Source organism: Dermacentor silvarum, unplaced genomic scaffold (genome assembly GCF_013339745.2).
Source record: "Dermacentor silvarum isolate Dsil-2018 unplaced genomic scaffold, BIME_Dsil_1.4 Seq296, whole genome shotgun sequence".
In the NCBI taxonomy this organism is placed as follows: domain Eukaryota; kingdom Metazoa; phylum Arthropoda; class Arachnida; order Ixodida; family Ixodidae; genus Dermacentor; species Dermacentor silvarum.
This window is the reverse complement of record NW_023606005.1, coordinates 97,873-119,139: the sequence shown is the minus strand read 5'-3', so window position 1 is coordinate 119,139 and position 21,267 is coordinate 97,873. Positions and strand designations below refer to the sequence as shown.

General features: G+C 47.8%; 1 protein-coding gene across 1 annotated transcript in view; it reads right to left on the bottom strand.

Annotated features, from left to right (window-relative positions):
* LOC119434866 (mediator of RNA polymerase II transcription subunit 17-like) overlaps positions 1–21,267 on the bottom strand; it is a 109,487-nt gene that overhangs the window by 34,466 nt on the left and 53,754 nt on the right. The window contains 1 exon segment of the mRNA XM_049659623.1: positions 18,315–18,429. Coding sequence (XP_049515580.1) covers positions 18,315–18,429 — 115 coding nt within the window.

The window sequence follows — 21,267 nt, the reverse complement described above, 5'->3', positions numbered from 1 at the left end:
CGAGGCGCGAGGGAGGGGGGGGGGGGTAGCCGGCGGTGTTGTACTGTCACGGCCGCTGGATTAAAAATAATAATATAAATAAAAGCGGCCGTGGTACTGTACTCTGGCATCAAATGCGTACTGCGCGGCTGCGTGCGGTCGCGCGGGCCGTATCTTGAAAGCGATCTGCATTGGGGCAGAGTCTAGGCAGTGTAGGTGCGCTGGGGCTCGTAGCTTTGTGCGTGCTGTGTGTTCTCGGCGCTCAGTTTGCGTTGAAGCGAGAGACAACAGCACGAAGGTCACTTCGCTCGCTTCTGCAGCGGCGCTTCCACACGCCGCCAGCGTTTGACAGTGCGTGTGCGCGCTCACCGAGTGTGATGTGTCACAGCGTCTGCCAGCACGTCGGCAACATCAACTGGAAAAGGAGAGTACCGGCTTGACGGGCTAGGCCAGCTGCAGCAAGCAGCAGGATCAGGTTTGAATGAAGGGAGGGGAAAGGTCACGCCCGCGGCGGCAAGAACGCCGGGCCGAGGGATGCAGGCCCGCCTCGCACACGTGTGCTCGCTTCGCATTCCGTCGCGGCAGAGGAGGTGCTTCCGGATGCTGCTCGCGCAAAAATGACAAAATTTGGGGCGAAATCTCTAGGTTGTCGGCGTGGAAATTCGTTATATCGAGGGGTCTCCCGCTGCCACTTCATTACGTAGAGGTCTCAAATACATGTGCTTCTATGGAGCAACGGCGGGGAATAGAAAAACTTCGTTATATCCAGGAATTCATTATATGGAGGTTCGTTATAAGCAGGTTTAACTGTATTTCGCGATCGGCCGGGCACGCGCGCTAGGTTAGGTGCCGGCCGCAATGTACGAAAAATGCTGTAACAGCAGCGCGAAATGCATTCTTTCGTGAAGTTGAGAATTTATTGACCACCTTTGGTAGGTCTTGTTAAATATTAGAGAGAGAGGACGATGACGGGGACTGGCACACTGAGCGCAAGCGGCTCGCTCGGAACCTGACGCGGCTGGAATGATTCGAACGAGATACGTCAAGTAACAGATCCATACCAGTGGCATCACTGTCCGGGAACACAAAACCCGGTTCATCTGCTGATGCGTGGGCTTTCGCTTACAAACCTTCGAAATAGCCAGCTGTGGTGGAAAGGACCTAACTGGCTTCTATGTGTGGGAATTAGTTGGCCAACGAAATCTGACGTTCAAGATTCTAAACCAGAAGACGAACAAGTTGCTTCCGAGTTACAAACAAACGTTCCTGTACTGGTGAGCGTGATAAGAGAACCACTTTTCAGTGCCGAAAGATTTAGTTCTTGGTTACGAATGGCACGAGTGACAGCATGGGTAAAACGCTTCGTGCGCAACTGTCGATCGCCAACGTCGCATACAGAAGGACCACTTACAGCTACTGAAGTTCAAGAAGCTGAGAACATCTGGTTCAAGCAAATGCAGACAGATACCTATGCCAAAGAGAGAGCCCAACTTGAAGTGGGACAAGACGTCGACAAGATGTCTATAAGAAACCTGCATCCCTTTATCGACGAAAAGGGCGTCATGAGGATTGGAACGCACCTTCAGAACGCCGATGTCACATACAATGAAAAGACGCCTGCGTTGCTGCCGTGCAACCACCCGGTCACGCGACTCGTCATTTTGCAAGCGCACTGAACTGTGCTCCATGGCGGTGGCGGTGACGCCTTAAATGAACTTCGCACATGGTTCTGGGTGCGCAGAGTGCGACAAGCAGTGAAGAGAGTGCTTCGAAAATGTGTGATTTGTGCTCGGTTCGGACTCAAGGCTGCGAGTGCACCGGCAACCCCTCTTCAAATTGATCGTGTGGGCAATTCACGCCCTTTTGAAGTTATGGGAGTTGACTTTGTAGGGCCAGTTTGCCAGTTTTTGTGAAAGACTGCAGTGGCGTTAAAGTGTATATAGTGCTCTTGTGCAGCAGTTAGAGCAGCAGTCGTCTGCAGCAGTTAGAGCAATTCACCTTGAGCATGTGGTTGGACTCACTACAAACGCTTTCCTCATGGCCTTCAAAAGATATTGTGCAAGACGTGGAACAGCGTGAATAGTATACTCGGACAACGCTACTACATTTAAGAAAGCTGCACGTGAGCTAGTTTCCATGTGCAGTGGTGATCCAGCCAGTTTAAGAATTGGAGCAATTTTTGGAGCAGGAAAAAAGCTGTTTTGTAGCAATTTAGGAGCAGCCACATTAGCATATTGTAGAAGTTCTGTAGGACAAAATTTTGCGTTTTGGGTCAGTTGGAGCAGGAGAAAAGCAAGTGCATGGCATTTGGTGCAGCTTATTACTACACAAGTGTTAAGTACTTCTTTAGAGCAAATAGACACAAGCAAGACAGACTGACACAGCCATTTAGCTCGCGTGCCCAGAGCAGAAAATGTTGCAAACAGACTTTATCTGCCTATGTAAGTAGCACTGTAGACTTCTCAGAATAGTTTTATGAAATTAGACATAATACAAAAGCGACTAGAAAGGCAGAAAAACAATTTTGCGCAACAACAATGCCTAGCCACGAGCCCGAGGAGTCGACGCTCAATGTGCTTAGTTGCGCAGTCCCAAGTGCCTATACGCGAAATGCCTAGCTGCGGGCTCGAGGAGTCGACGCTTGATGTGCTTAATCGCGCAGTCCCAAGTATCGATGCGCGAAATGCCTAGCCACGGGCCCGAGGAATCGACGCTCGATGTGCTCAGTCGCGCAATCCCGTAAGTCATTTGGGATTCGCTGTTTTGCTTCAATTTCTTCTGCCGGCGGCATGTAACTGTGTAACCATTTATAACGATGCACTAGAGTTTGGCCTTCTTGGGTCAGTTTCAGGCGCTCAATTTGATTTGCCTTGTGGGCTTCCTGTAGTTCTTCCCACATATTATGGAGCCCTAGTTTATTTAGGCGGACCGTTGAAGCTTTATCAGAAACTCCAATGGCGATCTTGGTTTCTTTTCTGATGATAGTTTAGTTTCACGTCTCAGCCTTTTTTAGGTCGAGATAGGGTGCACCAAACGTTATTCGACTGGTTACGAACGCCTGCATGATTCGAAGCATGTCTTGTTCTTTGAGGCCATGCCACCTGTTGGCAAACCGTCGATTGCGGTGCCTCACTTGCCTGAGTGAGGCCTGCAGTTTGGGAACCGGTCTTTACGACTGACGAGGCCAAGAACACATAGCAACTCCACTTTCAGTATGTCTACCTTACTTAGTGTGATACTGGGGTGGGGTTGCACGTGCGCTGTTGGTCTGCCTCGTGTTCTTGCTTTGAGAACCAGCAACTCAGACTTTTCGGGAGCACACTACAAGCTGCACGCTCTGAGCTAGCTTTCAGTTCAATCGACTGCTGCTTGCAGTAAGTCTTGCTGCTTGCCAGTCGAATCGACCAGAGGGTGATGTCATCTACGTATATGGCATGGTCTAAGCCATTTATATCGCGGAGCTCTCTGGGTAGCCACATCATGGCCATATTGAAAAGCAGGGGCGAGACGGCTGAGCCTTGCGCTCATTTGGTGCCCCAAATTTCTCTGTGCGGAAATTGCCCACTCCTCTGGTTGCTGTTCTGTTTGTCAGAAAATTCTTCACATAGTGAAAAGCTCTTTTGCGCAGTCAGTGCGTTGCAGATTTTGAAGGATGACTTCATGTCACACGCTGTCAAAAGCCTCCTTAGCACTGAGCGCCAAGATAGAATACTTGTTGTGTTTGTTGAAGTAGTCTATTAGATCTTCCTTCAGGTGAAGGAATACGTCTTGGGTGGACAGATGTTGTTGAAAGCCGAACATGGTGTCCAGAATATATGCATTGTCTTCTAGGTACGAGGTGAGAAAGACGGGGCGGAGATTCTCTATTGCCAGCGGCTTGCTTGGTTTGGGAATCATCGTGATTTCTGCATGTTTCGACGCCGCTGGGATCTCACCCTTGTCCCAGCATTCATTCATGAAAACAAGCAAGTTTTCATTGCTCTGTTGTCAAGGTTGCACAGGATCTTGTTGGCAATTCGATCCTTTCCTGAGGAGGTGCTTCTGTTTAACTTTGCCAGGGTTGCCACATTAACAATTTACCTATTTTCCAATACACAAATTTCCCTTGATGGACTGAACAGTACACAGTGGAACGCCGATTATACGACTTTAAGGGGACCATAATAGAAAAACTAAAAATATAGGCAGTGACACTCAGTCTTCCTAAAAGAACTGGCATAGACCGCCTGAATAAGCCCGCGGCCCCAACCTGCACTGCTCCAAGGAAGGTAAATTTAATTATTAAAAAATTGCCCAATTTATTTGATTGTAATGAGAATTTTTCATAATTTTCGTTGCTTCAACTCAACCGTTGCGTTTTATTTGAATAACGGCAAAATTGACGCATGATAAAACAAATATTCTAAATCCCGCGATTTTTAGCATTACGCTGGCAACCTGTAATTTTACGTCTCAATCCAATCCATAGACAAGTGGACTGAAGTCAGAACTTGTTTTTGGTTGGAATCGACGCTGTTTTTGCTGTTCTTGTGACTGGTTACGATGCTGCTATGCCCTACAGTTTTTTGCAGTTCAACTACGGAGCTGAACTACAAAAAAATGTTCAGAAAAAAATGCGGCTTATACACTGGAAAGTATGGCAATATAAATTATAAATAGTAAAGGGCCTAGAACTGAACCTTGTGGGGCACCTGAGAGCACAGGTGTTGCAGGAGACTCAAAACCATTAGCGGACACAAGCTGAGTACACCAGGATCAATCTTAGACCGAATGCGCTGCTTCGCAGTTCAACTGGTTAACGCCCGCTTTGAGAGACGAGCAATTTTGATGGCCGAGGAGCTGTGAAAGTACGCCGTGCCCCGGTGTCTTGATGTCAACGAGTCGGCGATTTGTGGATCGTGGGACCAGCGGCAGGCCTGCTTTAAATGAGAGGCCAGTAGGAAAGGCTCTGTAGAACTTGAAGTGGCGCGGTACTCACCCCAAATGAAATGGTTGTGCGGTCTTTTCAGAAGTACTTGAATCTCAAACAAGCTCGGCGGCACGGAAGATGACTTGATTTCCGGTGATCACTTTTGGAGATAGTTTCGCTTTCCTGAGACTTGGCTTGTCCTGGCACCGAACCCCTCGGAAGTATACTGCCGGCAGCTCTCTTGGTGCTGATAGCGAGCTTAGGAAGGCACCAGAAACACTTGTCGGGGACGCTTTCTGTGTCAAGTCACGTGAAATTTCACGGAAGTGGAACTATCTACGAAAGTGATCGCCCGATAATACAACCCAAAGAAAGCTCCGTCTCCTTTCCTCTTCAGACGACAATGATAGTGAACAGAACTAGTTTCCGAATTTTGATTCCTTGAATAAAGGTACCATTTCTTTTTCCATTCATCTCGCGTTTCATTCACAGTTTTATTTTACTTTTGTTTTGCGTGACTGGAAAGTCGCCCCTCGCATGACATTCGGGTAAATATGGTAATTCGCACCCGTTATTAGCCGGCTGCAATGTGCTCATGTGCCAGCCTGCGTGTTCTTAGGGCTTTCTTTTTTTTGGATGGTAACAGGGAATTGTACGAGGCGGGGTCGGCATAAAATTGAGTCGTATAATCGAGGTCTTTAATACATTATTTCATGGGGGTTTTGCCAGCACCAAACCAATTCGTCGTAAAATTTGGGTCGTCGCATGAACGGGGACGTATAATCGAGGTTCCCTTTGATGTGCTCCAGGAATTCAGTTGATTATTAACAAACAAAAGATTTGTCGTCGCATGGTAGTGATGGCATTAATGCGAAGTTTCTTATAAACACCAAGTACTACTCTTTTATTATATCAAAGTGCGTATTCTCACAATTACTCCTTTACAGCTTGCTTCCTGAAGACTGGCTGATAGGCAAAGTGACTCCTGTTCATAAGTTCACCTCATCTTCTGATCCAAATCATTATCACCTCGTATCTCTCATGTCTATACCATGTGAAATCATGAAGAATATCATATTTTCTCCTGGTCACCCCCTTCTCTAGATACCAATTTTTTCACACCCGCACAGCATTGTTTCCGCTGGTTCTTTTAGTGTGAAACTCAAGTTATTATTAGCCCTCTCTACCAATCTTGACATCTCTCTTGATTCCGTATCATTAACTGATTGCATCTTTCCTGTTTCTGCCACACCTTTGGTAAAGTGACTCACTCTCTTCTACATTAAAAATTAGGCGTCCTTAAGATTAATCCTGGTGCACTCAGCTTGTGTCCGCTAATGGTTTTGAGTCTCCTGCAACACCTGTGCTCTCAGGTGCCCCACAAGGTTCAGTTCTAGGCCCTTTACTATTTATAATTTATATTACCGTACTTTCCAGTGTATAAGCCGCATTTTTTTCTGATTTTTTTGACGGTGCGTTTTTAATTATAGACTTATGTATTTTTTTCTGGAAAAACTGCTGTCAAAATCGGATTGGATGCCATGGCACGCGAAGCGTGCTCGGTTGACCTCCTCTGGCAGTTGCTATGGGTTGTGTGCGCGCTATGGAGGTACCGGGCTCTTCTCGTCATTGAGTTGCCGAGCACCGTGCGAGAAGGACGGAGCAGCAACGTAAGTCGCGGTAGGCCGACCACGAGTAGACCATCCTTGTTGAGTATTTGGCTCACCGTCACGCGCTTTGACTAGCACATACAGCATACGGAACACCGCGGCAACCACGACGGCAGAAATGCGCCTGGAGTGTCCATATCATTGCTGTCCCAATTATATAGGAATGGCACCCATACTCTTGCGCGTGACCAGCATTCACGAAGTGAAACATCACTGCAATTTTTTTCAATCGGTCACCGAATGAGCAGGTGCGTCTTATACACCGGTGTGACTTAAATATATTTAAAAAAAACTTTTTCAGTCTTAAGGGGGTTGCAACTTATACAATGGTGCGACTGACCTTCCCACAAATTATTTCTTCCATAGTAGGTCTTTATTGGGATGATTGTGTCATTTACTGCAAAATAACAACCCATAATGACATTGTTTACCTTCAGACTGATCTTAATAACATTTTTAACTAGTGTTAAACATGTAATTAAACGAGTCCATGTGTAAATCAATGCGCATCTCCCGTGATGCACCAAGAACCGTACACTACTTACTGGGCAACATGGTTTTTGATAGAGTATCATCACATAAATATCTAGGAATACACATAACCTCTGATTTAAAGCGGAAGTTACACGTACAATCAGTCATCGCAAAAGCTAATCACAGTCTTGGCTATATTCAAAGAAATATTTACCTTGCTCCTGTGGCATTAAAAGAACTATTTTACACAAGCAATATCCGGCCACATTTGGAATATGCCTCATCTGTATGGGCGCCTAGTAATATGAGTCTTGTCAATCAGCTTGAAGCTGTATACGATCACTCAGTTAAATTTATTCATCATACAACTGTACAGCAAATTTAATGAGCATGAAGTCCTCTCTTACCTTCCTGTTGCTAATTAACCACAGCAAGAAATCAGGTCTCACTCTGATCCATACAGTATATGACCACAACTGAAACCTTCGCTCTTTTATTGTAGCTCCACCGTAATTCATATCACGTCGCTTTGTACAGTACACAAGGACGGAAATGAAGATGACAGGAAACGCGCGGACTCGCAACTGAGAAGTTTATTGAAATGAACACATATTTAATACAAGATCATGTCGCGTGCACTCCAAGAATGTTATGCAAGAACAAGCGTGGTGCTGTAATGAGGAGCATGCTCATAAGGCCCAGATGTCAACATTAGGCGCACAACATTATGCGTGCAACATTAAGCAAACTACAGTATGCGCGCAACATCATTATGTGGGATGTATGAGCATGTTTCCAATTGCAGCACCACGATGGTTCTTGTGTAACATTCTTGGAGTCCACGCGATGTGATCACGTATAAAATTTGTGTTCATTTCAATAAATTTCTCAGTTGCGAGTCAGCGCCCGTCATGTCTCTGTTTCCGTCCTTGAGTTTTGCGCTGCACATAAGATGAAGCTTAACCAACGTGCCGAAATGTCAGCTCTTAAACTTGATCATGCTTTTTGTTTCTCACTGCAAAATTGCAACTTTCTTTTAAATTCTAAAACTTGCAAACAGTGGAACCAGTTGCCACATAGTATTGCGAGTATCACAGATAAATGCCATTTTTAACACTAACCTCATTGCATCTGATTAACTTAAGGTAACCTTACACTTGTATTATTGCTAGAATTATTAGTGTTACACTTCTATTACTATTATGTTTATTATTGTGTTATTGCAGTAATATCACAAATAACGTTGCAGCACATTTGTATTATAATTGTTTTTCTGTATCTTGCACTGCAATTTTATACTAAAACTGCTTTGTGCCGTATTTATATTTATGGACATTTGTGTATGTTTGTGGCTGACATGCCCGCCTCCTCTATAATGCTGAAAGGCCCTGAAGGTAAAAATAAATTAAATAAATTGCAAAAAAAATGTAATGAAAATTTGAGTCCAGTTAATTCAATTTTTTGGTAAATTAGATCCCGACCGAAAGTCTCGACTGGCGCTCATGCTTTCTTACGGCCCCAAAGTTCCGTTATTTCGAGCCTAAAATTGGCCTTTACCGGGTAACCTGAACTCAACCATTCAGTGTGCACTTGACCCCAGTGGTGTTGACCCCAATACCACCATCTTTAGTGACAGCGTCTGTCTCACTGGGGCTCAGGGGACAGTGAATGTGTCAAACATGTCACCTCCCACCGAAAACGGCTATTTTCAGCCTGCCCTAGAAGATTTTTCAAGCAATAACAGTAGCTCAAAATGTGTGATTACGATATTTACCTGATTCTAATACGCACATTTTTTTTCAGGAGAACTGGGCGAAAATTGCCTGCGCGGTGCAGTTGGATACGAAACCAATATCGCCTTCAAGGCGTTCGTATGCTTTACCACATAACAGATATGTCTGCGGCAAAGCTGACTTGAGGAAGCCGGCCACCATTATGCAATACATATTAGGCCCTTGCCTACGATTCTTGCCCAAAAATCTGGGGCACATTATATTTCTATTTTGTTTGGGAGGCTTAGTGCCATTTCTGTGTTAGTTTTCTACTTTGGACACATAAAGAAAAGGGCGCGCGTTGATTAAAGGGCGTGCCAGAATCGGGCAAATACTGCCAAATAAATCAGCAGTTTATTTTCGCAATTTATTTTTTAGTTTTTTTTACGTCGTGTTATTCAACCCACCGAATAATTCGATCAATTTCGTTGGTAACATCAGGGTCAAATTAACGGTGAAAATTGCCTGCGCGGTTCAATTGGATACGAAACCAATGTCGCCAATATTTTCTTCAAAGCTTGTGAAAAGTGAGAGGTGGTACTTATACAACGGTCCAGAAAGTATGTCATTCAACCCAAGGGGACTTATACTGATCTGACAAATGCAAGTCCACTTGTTGAAACCACACTGGCTCCCCACGTCCCTTGTTCGACGATTGTTTAGATTCACTAGCTTGTTCAATATGTTCTTTGAAGCCGAGGTTTTGACAAAAACTTGCCCGCTTAGGATTTATCATAGTCAACGGTTAAAATTAACGGGGTCCACAAACACAAAAGACAAGATGTTTCAACTCAAATATGGGAGCTTTGTACAAGATTGCAATTGAAGCTTCATGAAACTACTATACGTTTTTGTATAGTTAAGGCTGGTTTTATTGAAATGTTGTACTTCTTCCTATGGCTTAAGTTGTAGCCTACGCCTGTCACGTTTCAATTTCTGTACTGCCTGCTACCATATGGTTCTTCAAGCTAACAATCTTCATAGTGGCGTTTACAGCATTCAAGAGTGAAATAAGTACATCAAAGCAGCTTGACCTTACATAAACGAGGAATACTGTTAAGCTTTACTTAACAGGGCTAATTCGTGATCTATGATGTTCGTGAAGCAGCAAAAGACATTTGCACAAACATGAATGATGAAGATATACAAAGGCGCTGAGTATGTCCACATCATTAACGTTTGTGTGAACGTCCTTTTTTTTTTTTCCAAGTACGCTGCTTCATCAAAAACTGTGAAGCTGTACTAGCAAATTCTGGCATAGCAGAGCAGCCACTGTGTGACGTGGCTTGCTAGGCCAGAAACTGATGCACAAACGAAGGTGATACCAACCTGATGTCCCCGCACCAGCTTGGCAGGATGTTATGGATATCGACAGTTTTTTGTCACATGGATTTGACTGCTCATTGTCAAAGGAAGAGTTCTAAAGATACGAACAACTCAACCCAGTATGTCCAAATAAATTTTCCAGTGGTAAAGTTGCTCAAAAACAAGAGAAGTACTTAAAAAGTTGCAGTTTCGAGCGAAAGGCGAACCATCAATGGTGATAGCAAATTTACTAGTAGAGTATACGGAGTAAGGATAGAAGTTTTATGGGCTGCATAAACTTGGACACATTCGCTTACTAACTGAATTAACAAGCACGGTGTCAGCGCGCTCAAGCAAACATGAATAGCTCACACTCGATGACCGCAGACAAGCACTATCAAAACGCTGGCGTGAGCAAGCACGGCAGAAGCGGTGACCAAAGGTTCCGGGGTCTATCGCGTCAAGGACACATTCGCTTACTAACTGAATTAACAAGCACAGTGTCAGCGCGCTCAAGCAAACATGAATAGCTCACACTCGATGACCGCAGACAAGCACTATCAAAAACGCTGGCGTGAGCAAGCACGGCAGAAGCAGTGACCAAAGGTTCGTGTGGTCTATCGCTTCAACGGAAACTGAGCGGAGAAAGCACAGCGCATACAAAGGTCAGAGCCACGTGGAGATCGCTTTAAGATATGGTGCTGTGACAGCCTCAGCCGCGCAAAGTACAAGTACACAATTCCTGCAGAGCAGAAGCCGTACACCCTCCCTCCCACACTGCCTTTTCGCTTTCCTCCTTTCGCATGGGCGATTGAGTCACCAGTTACCCTTGCGCCAGGTCGCAAGATACGCATTTACTGCCGCAGCTCCCTCCCTCCCTCCCCCAAGGCCTTTCGCACGACCGGAGAGGTCGTGTTCGCTTTCCGCTGTGCGTTCACTCTCTGTGAAAGTGCGCGTCCCTCTCGTGCTTTTACTTGTACATACAGCATACGGCACGCAGCGATGAGTTTATCAAACCGTTGGAATTTATACGGAACCTCACGGCGATGACGACAGCAGGAATGTGCTTGGAGTGTCCATGTAATTGCTATCGCAATAAAGAGATGCAGTTTCGCCTGAAATGCGAAAGCGAATTAGTAGACAGCTAAATGAAGTAAGGATAGTAGTTTATCGGCCGTATAAACAGGTAAACATTTCCTTACTAATTAAATTCAAGCAAGCACGCACGTAACGCTGCGAGTGCGGAGCGAGCGAACGTGCCTCACATCGGCTCCGGCAATTTTCGTCCGGTTTACCAAAAATTCCAAGGGACCCCGTGAAATTTTGCCTCTACTAGATGGAGAACATCACCCGGCGCCCAAAGATACCACTCTGGACCAGGTGGGCCAATTTTTGGGGCTTTTAGGCCCATTTTTGCCTTCACCACTTCACTCAGCTGGGCCTAACGCCCCGGAGTCGGTCGCCATCGTTCTCCGCGCCGCTATGGCGGCCTCTGCTTGGCTGGTGTACGATCCCGAGATGATGGCATGGTCAGAAATCGTCGCAGAAGCCCCTTCTTCGCTTGAAACTTCCACTCCGATGGAGTATATAGTGGATGAAGGCCTTTTCTCCTTGGTGGCACTTCGTAAACGCCAGCAATGCCCGAACACCTCGGTGGTCAACAAACTCTCTGTGAGTGCCGGTGTATCTGTGCCTCCGAATACTGCAAGGTCCCCCTCAGCTCTCGCAAGCAGCGGGATCAAAGAAATGGCGGCCTACCGCTATGCCTCGACTCCGCAAAGAAGATTTCATGATCGTCATCAAGCCCAGAGTGACGATCTCTCTGAAGATGGCCCTGCAGAACGGTGAGCTTGGTGCTTGCTCTCCGCCTATGTAAATCCCTCTTCGGTGGACATTCTTAGTGTCTGGCCCATCTGGGACCAGAATATCGTCATTGCCACCACTCAAGACGTCAATGCGGCAAACGCGCTCGCTCGTGAATTTACACTCAATGTTTCCAAAGGCCCCATCCCGGTGGTCAGACACGCCGAAGTCAATGGTGAAGCCTGCAGGGGGATTATTACGGTCCTTCAGCAGGAAACTTCTACACCCTGAAATCTAAAGTCCAGTGCCCCGGAGGAGAGATAGCCTCATCCGCAAGCTGGGGAAGTCGACGATTGCCCTTGCTCACCTTCGTGGGATACAGAGTACTGCGTTATGTCACTTTAACAGTGGGTGACTGGTGCGCGAATATAAGGGACTTTCCCGCGGGTTTCCGATGGGGCACCATCGGTCACCGTCCGGACTTATGCCAGAATCCTCAAGACAATTGCTGCGGACACTGCGGCGAAATGGTCGTAGTCCTCGAAGACGGCAACATGGTGCCCCACGAGTGCACTCCTTCCTGCATCGTGTGCGGTGGCGGTCATCTTACGGGCTCGCAAGACTGCAAAGCCAAGTTCTGACGGCCGCAACAATCGGGAAACCCAACCGGTCAACGAACCCAACCTCGGCCTGCAGTGCCCTCGGGTCCTGTAACCACTCCAAAAGTTCCTACGCCTAGCAACAAGATGACGAAAGGCACAACCGGACTAGCGGCACCGGCGGGCACCTTGCCTGGACATGCCCCCATGTCTCCTCGGTCAACTAACCCGAAAGCGTCACAGGATCCAGACGCCCCTACATTCCAAGACGGGGAGGATTTCCCGGCTCTCGAGGGCCCTCTATCTGGCACACCAAAGAATATGTCTCAGCCCAAGGTAGGCAGCCCAGACGGGCCTCCTCCGCCTCCCCTACCTCCTCCCCCTCTTAATTCTGACGTTGCGAACCTCCGCTGTGAGCTCGAGACTCTCCGGGCACAAAATGCTCAACTTAACGCCAACATTCCTGCGCTAGAACGGCTCGGTCCTCCCCACCCTTGCAAAGGTAGCTCCGAAACCGATGAAGCGGTGTCGGCGGACCCGACACCCTCTAGCTCTTTCGTGCGTTTCACCGCCCTCAAAAATGCCCTTGCCGAATTAATGACTCAGATGTAAAATTTTGACCAATCCAAGACAGCCTTCTCAAGGCACTCACAGCGATGGTTACGCCAACATTAAGACGTGGCAAGAGTCAAACCCCGGCTTTTCCGCCTAACGGGGCCCCTTAAAGACGCGAACCGCCCATCAAAATTCACCCGACCCATCGATCTAACCGAACTCTCAGGGGAGCCGCAATTGCTTTCGCTGCAGGTGATGGAACCTGGGCCAGCTCTCCAAGGCAATCTCCCTTAAAATCAACATGGCTGCGTCCCCTCCCAACCAACTCCTAGAGGGCGGCGCCCCTGCAAAGCTCTCTCCTTGTACAGTGGAACTGTCCGGGTTTCAAAGACTGGACGAAACGCACCCACTTAAGGGCGTACATTGACAATCTCGAACACCCCACCACAGTCCTTGTGCTGCAAGAAACCGGGGCTGCAGTTAAGCTCCCGGGCTATAACGCTTTTCAGCGAGACCCGTCCACCTGTCTCTTAGTCAATAAAGGCTACACAGCACAAGAGATTGATTTCGACCTAAATCTGGAATATTCGTTCCTGATGGTGTCTGTCCTCCCTCTGTGGCGACAGATAGCCCCGTACACTAATATATACTGCCCTCCATAAACGTCAATTTCTCTAACATCTTTACCGCAGTGCTAAGGATCGCGGGTCACGATCCCTGATGATAGTGGGCGATTTTAATGCCCTCTCTCCCATGTGGGGCTATCGCAAAGAAGAGCCACGTGGTCGTAAGTTGGCGGGACTTATCTACGCGGGGCATCACTCTTCTAACTGACCCAGTCAACCCAACACGTGTAGGGAATTCCGTCACTCGGGACCCCTGCCCCGACTTTACCCTCACGAAACACATCCGACACGCAGATTGCATCAACACTGAGGACACCCTCGGTAGCGACCACTGCATACTGAACATTTGCACTCGCACCCTTGCGCAAGCCAAACTTCCCGACTAGAATGCTTTCCGCCAGGCCCTCCCAGTAACTTTTTTCTTGGAACAAGACTACTCCAATTAGCACACGCACTCACACGAAAGCAGATACAGCTTACAGAATGTGCACCGCACGTGGATAACCACCTGATGCACCTATGGGAAGCTCGCCGCAGCCTATCCAAATGATGGCGGCGACAGAAACACAATCGTAAACTCCGCGCTCGTATCTCTGACCTTACTCAGCAAGCAGCCGAGTACACTGCCCAGCTCGCTGACACTAACTGGGTAGATAATTGTAACAGCGCAGCAAGACAGATGTCGAGCCGCAACACTTGGCGGCTCTTCAGGAGTCTCATAGACCCTACACAAACACGATTGGAAACCCAGAAACACCTCAATCGCGCACTACCCGCGAGGGATGGATTATTTGTATGCAGGCTGTGATAATCCGGAAATGGATAAGCCTTTCCAGCTTCACGACCTTCGCACGGCTTTTGCACAAATGAGCAGAGGGGCGGCGCCCGGGAGGGATAAGGTAACAGTCAAACTATTGGCAAACCTTCCAGATCGGGCGTACAAAACCCTACTCGGATACATCAACGCCATTTGGACGGGGGCACTTCGTTGCCAGCCGGTTGGAAGACATCATTGGTAACCTTTATCCCGAAAGCGGGGAAATCCGTAACATAGACAACCTTCGGCCCATCTCCCTCACTTCACGTGTAGGGAAACTTGTGGAAACGATGTTTCGTGACCGCCTCTCGGAATATCTCGAGAGCAAGAACACCTTCACCTACCATGTTCAGCTTCCGACCTCATAAGTCGGCACAAGACGTCCTTTTACAGCTTCATCACGAGATCCTCGAACCCACAGAACACCAACACAATGACAAGATAGTCCTGGCACTCGATCTCAAGGGTGCCTTTGATAATGTTAAGCACGCCGTCATACTAAAGCATCTGACTGAGACCAACTGCGGCGCTTGTACATTCAACTATATCAAATACTTCTTAATGGACCACTTGGCCTATATACACAGACAAGAGACTGAGTACGACCCGTTTGGGATGGGAACATGGGGACAACACCACAAGGGGCTGTGTTGTCCCCGCTTCTCTTTAACATTGCCATGACACACCTCCTGGCACAGCTGGTGGGTGTTGATGGTGTTCAGCAAGCGCTGTACGCCGACATCACCATCTAGGCCACTACGGGAAACATAGGAGAGATGGAGGAATGCCGGCAAGCAGCGGCGAGCATAGTAGAACTATGCCACGTACTGCGGCCTCCAACGCTCCCTGTCCAAGTCTCAATTTGCACATATTCGACCTTCCCCGAAATGCAAAATCTCAGTTCAGCTTTCTCGCCAGTGACCCATCCGAGAAGTGGAGGAGATTCGAATACTCGGTCTCTTCATTAATCAACATCGCAAGGCAGACACAACTCTTGCCAAACTCCGCAATGTCGGCGACCAGATGGGCCGGATGGTTCGCCACGTTTCCAACAAGCGAGGAGGGTTGCGGAGTAAGGATGCGGTGCAGCTCGCACATGCCTTCGTAACTAGTAGAGTACTGTACTAAACTCCATACCTATGCTTATGGAAACATGACGAAGATTGCTTGGAGGTTGTACTTCGCAAAATGCTCAAGAGAGCCTTCGACCTCCCAATCTCTACTTCCAACGCGCGTCTTCACGCGTTGGGCGTGGTGAACACCTATTGGGAACTTCGCGAGGCGCATCTCGTTAACCATACACACGTCTCACCCAGACACGTCCGGTAGCCGCCTTTTCGACCGGTTATATATTAAACATGACCACCATACGATAGAAGGGGTTTGAGTGCCTGAACTGTGGAGACGCACCCTCTATGTTCAACCCCTTCCAACAAAGGTGAAGAAGGAGGACCATAATGACCAGCACCAGGCACAGGCGCATGCCCTGCACTGCCACTATGGATCTAAGAAACACGTCTTCTACGTCGATATTGCAGGCCCCAACCACTCCAGGGGGGGATGGTACACAGCTGCCATCATACACGAGGAAACCAGTGGACGGCCTCTCGTTCAAAGCACCCAGCTCAACGCATGCGGAGGAGGTGGCGATCGCCATCGCAGCCTACTGTCCCGACTCTAAATTTATCCTCAGAGACTCCCATGGAGCCTGTTGTAACTTTTAATTCGGATGGATCACTCCTCTCGCTGACAAAATTCTTCGCGCAGTATCTCGACTGCGATCCAACCCATCGCTCAATCATATGGGTCCCCGGCCACCAAGGCATGCCAGGTAATGAAGCCGCCCATGAGGCAGCCCGCGCACTCACTTACCGGGCATCCAGGCATCACATGGGACGACCTTGACCCAGACCACAGCTCTCCTTTCTTTTAAAGAGATTACTGAGCACTATCGTGCCGAACACCGGTGTTACCCGGTTCCTATGAAGGGACTGAGTAAAGCTGGCGAACTACTAACACTCCTTAGGCTCTTCAAAAACACCCTGCTGTGCCCGGTGGTTCTCAAGCACTTTGATCCTTCTTTTGACGGCTGCTGCTCATTCTGTTAGGAGGTGGCCGACACCTCCCCACAGAATGAGCGAGACGAGTGATCCATCCGAATTAAAAGTTACAACAGGCTTCGCGGGTCTGTGAGGATGAATTTAGAGTCGGGATGGGAGGCTGCGATGGCGATCGCCACCTCCTCCGCATGCATTAAGCTGGGTGCTTTGAATGAGAGGCCGTCCACTTGTCTTTCCTCGTGTATGATTGCATGGTTTGAGCATGCAGGCAAAATCCTTCTCTCCCCCCATCACCCTTTCCCCTACCCGAGAGGACTAGGAGGCGGCCCTGCTCGGCTGGCAGGAACTATCGGTCCTACATGCCCTAGTTCAGCGGACCTGCGCAGCGGTCAAGATCAACGGGTTCCCGGAATGAGGGGACTTCGCCTAGTATTGCAAGGGGCGCGACCCACTAGAGGCCTTTCGCCAAGCACCTCTCTGTATATATAGCCCAATAAATGCTTTTCACCACCACCACAAGCAAACATGTGCACATCTCCCTCATGACCGCGCACACTGTCAAAACGCTGCAGTGAGGAAGCACGGCAACAGCAGCGAGCGAATTAACCTTCGAGCTGCCTCACGCTTCAACGCGAATAAAGCGGCGAGAACACAGCGTACACGAAGCTATCAGTACTCGGCAGACTCTGTCTCCATCGCAGATCGCTTTCAAGATAATGGCGGCACAGCCGCCCCATCCGCAGCTGCCACCGAAGTAGAACCCCCCTCCTTCCCTTTCCCCCCAGGTGCCTTGCACACGACGGAAGACGCCGTGCTTCCTGCTCGCTTTCCTCGCTTGCGGGCAAGTTTGAGCCACCATTGCTGACTCACCCTCGCACGCTTTCACTCGCACAAACAGCATAGGGCGCACGGCAACAATGTTATTGTTCTTGGACTTTATTTGGAGCATCACGGCGATGACGATGCTGACGGCCATGGCAGAAATGCACCTGGAGTGTCCATATAATTGGCAACAAAATCTGTTACCTTTAACTGACATACTGGCAATGTGCAAAATTTAAAGAAAAATAAAACTGTGCCCTTAATTTCTTTGAGAAACAATAAACCTCTCCCTGTGATTTTTCAGAAGTGAATGTGAATACAATTGATGAAGTGAAACAGTGTAATAATGCCTGCACTCAAATTAAGCAGACAAAGCATAAGTTTGTTATTTATTTTCTTTTATTGTCACACTCCAGTTGTTGCCGTATAACTTTTAACAAACTGTTATCACTCTACAATATGCAGTCAACTACCAATTTTTCATACATGCCAGACAATTTGGACACCTTCCAGGCACCGCCACATCGTACCCCTCCCATAGAGCTAATATTGACATTCAAAATTTTGGATGCTGATACCTTTCGCTGCCTCAGTTTTTGGACTTTTTGCAGTAACCACAAGTCTGAAACAGCATTAATCAATGCCACCACTGCCACCATTTTGATTATCTTGCAGCCTCGTACCAGCGCTCTCACAAGCCGATCTGCTGGCAGCCGTGGCCATCGCAGTCACCGCAGCCATTTGTGTTTGGCCACATGCTGTTATGGTGCATGGTCGTTTGTGATCCCTAAGGAGTAAAAAAATTCCCACGATGTCTGTGCTTTTGATTTTGTATCTGAATTTATTTCACCCACTCTCTTCTGGAATGCCTGAAAGGCACTAAAAGTAAATAAATGAAATTAAGTGAAATGACCCACACTGACCTGTGCCATGAGGAGGAAGCGCAGCTCCTGAGGTTCATACGAGAGCTGGATGACACGGCCGTCACGGCACACAGCTCGCAGTCGCTGCTCTTCCACATGGATCACCAGTGGAGTCCTGCAGAATCAGCATGGGTGCACTCAATTATGAGGAACAGCATTCATTCATTTTTATGTACTACTTACTTCACACTGCAGCCTTACAAGGGCTACAGCAGGAGTGTGTACCATGGAGAACTAACAAAGAATGGTACAGCAGCGAACATCGACACGAATGTTACAGTTAAACCTTGATAAAACAAACTTCAGCATAACGAAGTATTTAACCTTTTTATAACTTCTCTTCTATAGAACGCCATGTATTTAGAACCTGAATCGAGTCAAACCTCGATATAAGGAACCTCAGTCTAACAAAATTCGAGATGTAACAAATTATTTTAGTTTCCCGATCTTAGTTCATTGAAAACAGTGTATCCTTTTTCGTGGTTTAATGAAGTAGTTTCGTGAGACGGTTTCAAATTAGCAAAGTTTTCGGCCATTTCAAGCATGCACTTGGTGCCTTTATGGCTAGTAAATTTAGCAATAAACTACAAAAATGTCGGCCAAGGCCAAAGTTATTTTAAGCGTTCTTCCGCATGAAAAGTTTCAGCAGCAAAAACGCCGTCAAAGCGTGCGTGCGCCAGGACGCGGTAGGGAGGTAACGCCGCTGCATCATTTGTCGCATTGGTAAATTGCGTAGGCAGGGCACGCAGAAGCTCGCAGCGCTCGGAGAAACACGAGAGCTGATGATTCCTTCTGCACAAGGGGGATGGGAAGAGAATGAACGCGCGGTAACGTGATCAAGTGCGCGCTAGGGGAGGGGGCAGAAAGGCGCGCTCATCTGCCTTCTCTGCTCGCGCACGACCATGCATAGGCCACGCGCCGTATCTTGCGAGGCAATCTCTCTGTGGCAGGTGCAAATGCCGAGCCGAAACTGTTCGTGCCTTGGTACCCATTGGGTTCCCGCGCGTCTGGTGTTGGTAGCTGCGTAATCCCAAGTTTACGACACACAGTGCGAAGTGTTCGCTCGCATTGCGACAGCGAGATTGTGGTCATCAAATGAGATCTGTTAATGTTTGCCTGAATGCGCACGACACCGATAAAACTAGAAACCTTACTTCATGTAGTTCTGACTTTTATTCTTTTTGTTCGCTCAGGACGAATACCTGTATCTTTTTACACTTTTGTTTTGAATTTGTAGGCGCCGGCTACAGGCACAAAGTGCGGTTTACAGTGCCAAGCGACACTAAGCAAGCAAATCTTGAACGCCGTGAGCCACGTAGATGCATTGCTCTCGGCACGATCTGCACCGCATGCGCTGGCGCACACAACCTCGCTATTATGACCCAACCTTCTTGAGATTTGTTTATAAGTGCTTACTAACAAGATAATAACCACCAGGAATGCTCTGGGAATTTTTTACCGCTGAAACTTGAAAACCTCGAATTAACGAAATTCGCGATTTAACGAAGTTCTTCGCTGCAAATACAACTTCGTTATGAGGTTCGACTTGTAACGAATAGTGTTTATACAGTAAAACCTCGTTAATTAGACCCCCGTTAATTCAGAAAATCTGATAATTTGGACTCATCCTCTGATCCCAGCAGGCATATGGGTTATTCAATGCAATCAAACTCTCGTTAATTCGGACGTATTTGGCCGCACATCGGTTAATTCGCACAACTTTCAGAGCTCGGCAAGTGAGGAGCACCGAAAATGTGCAACGCAAAAGAGCAAAAATGGCGCTACATCCAACCGAAACGAAGCGGTGGAGTCCGCATGGTCCGCATCGCCATAGTCATCAGCGGAAATTCCATGTGAATGTTTCTTATGCCGGAACTAGGGATGTGCGAATATTCGGTGTTGTCGAATATTCGATCGAATAATTCTACATTCGTTATTTGCTTGAATTCAAATTGAAGGATTTGATATGTTCGAATTATTCGGCGCTCCCGAAGAGGCAGCCAGAAGGCACGGACGGCCGTTACACATCTCGGAGGCTATGCTTCACGTCATGGCTGCCATAGATTGTGGGCTCTCACACGTGCTCTTGGGACAAAGGAACGACAACACAGTTGTCACATGTAAGAGGTCGCCAGCGGTATACGAAAAAGAGGACGAAGTTCGCGGAGCGTGAACCGAGCTGTGATCGTGGAAGAAACAGCACGGTTCGAGTATTATCGACGTGGCTCTTGAGCTGGAAGGTCGCCTCGTCAGCCATGCTCTGACGACGGGAGAGCGGAGGACCCAGCCACGAAGTCGTGAAGACTGGCAAGGCCCAGGTGTAGCTGTAGTCCTCGGAGACGTCCGGACGAAGCTCCTGGGACGGGCCACTGCTGCTCACGGTGGTTCCGGTCTTCTTTCGAGAATTCCTCTTCCTCAGCCAAGCCCGTTCAACCGATATCACCAGGGCACCGGGCCGACACGCAGATCGTCGGAGGGCGAGGAACACTTCATTATGCAGTGACACGTGAACGAGATCGACGTGGACTCTACAAGGACTTCAAACCGACGTAAGAATCCGCACTTCCCTGATTACGACGCAGTTAGGCCGAATCCAGGGTGGCCAGACTCTGACGAGTCAGCGTTAGGACTGACTGAGAAACTTTAAGGCGGAGTTAGGCACCGAAACTGAGATAGTTCTGTTTAAGTAGTTTGTAGTTAATCTGAGTTTGTTGTTTGAGTTCGGGGACTTTGTTGAATTATAATTTTAGTTTAGTGTGCCGCATGCTTTTATCGTCCTTCTACTTATTAAATCCTCGTTTGCTGTGCTGCCAGTCGTGTCTCTCCTCCATCGAGAGTGGCGCATGTACGCAACTCTCCGGCTCCCAAGAAGAAGGTGACAACAGTAGTGCAAACAATCAAAAGGGCATTTATAGCACCTTTCATACACTAATACATGCTAGCCGAATTAGTA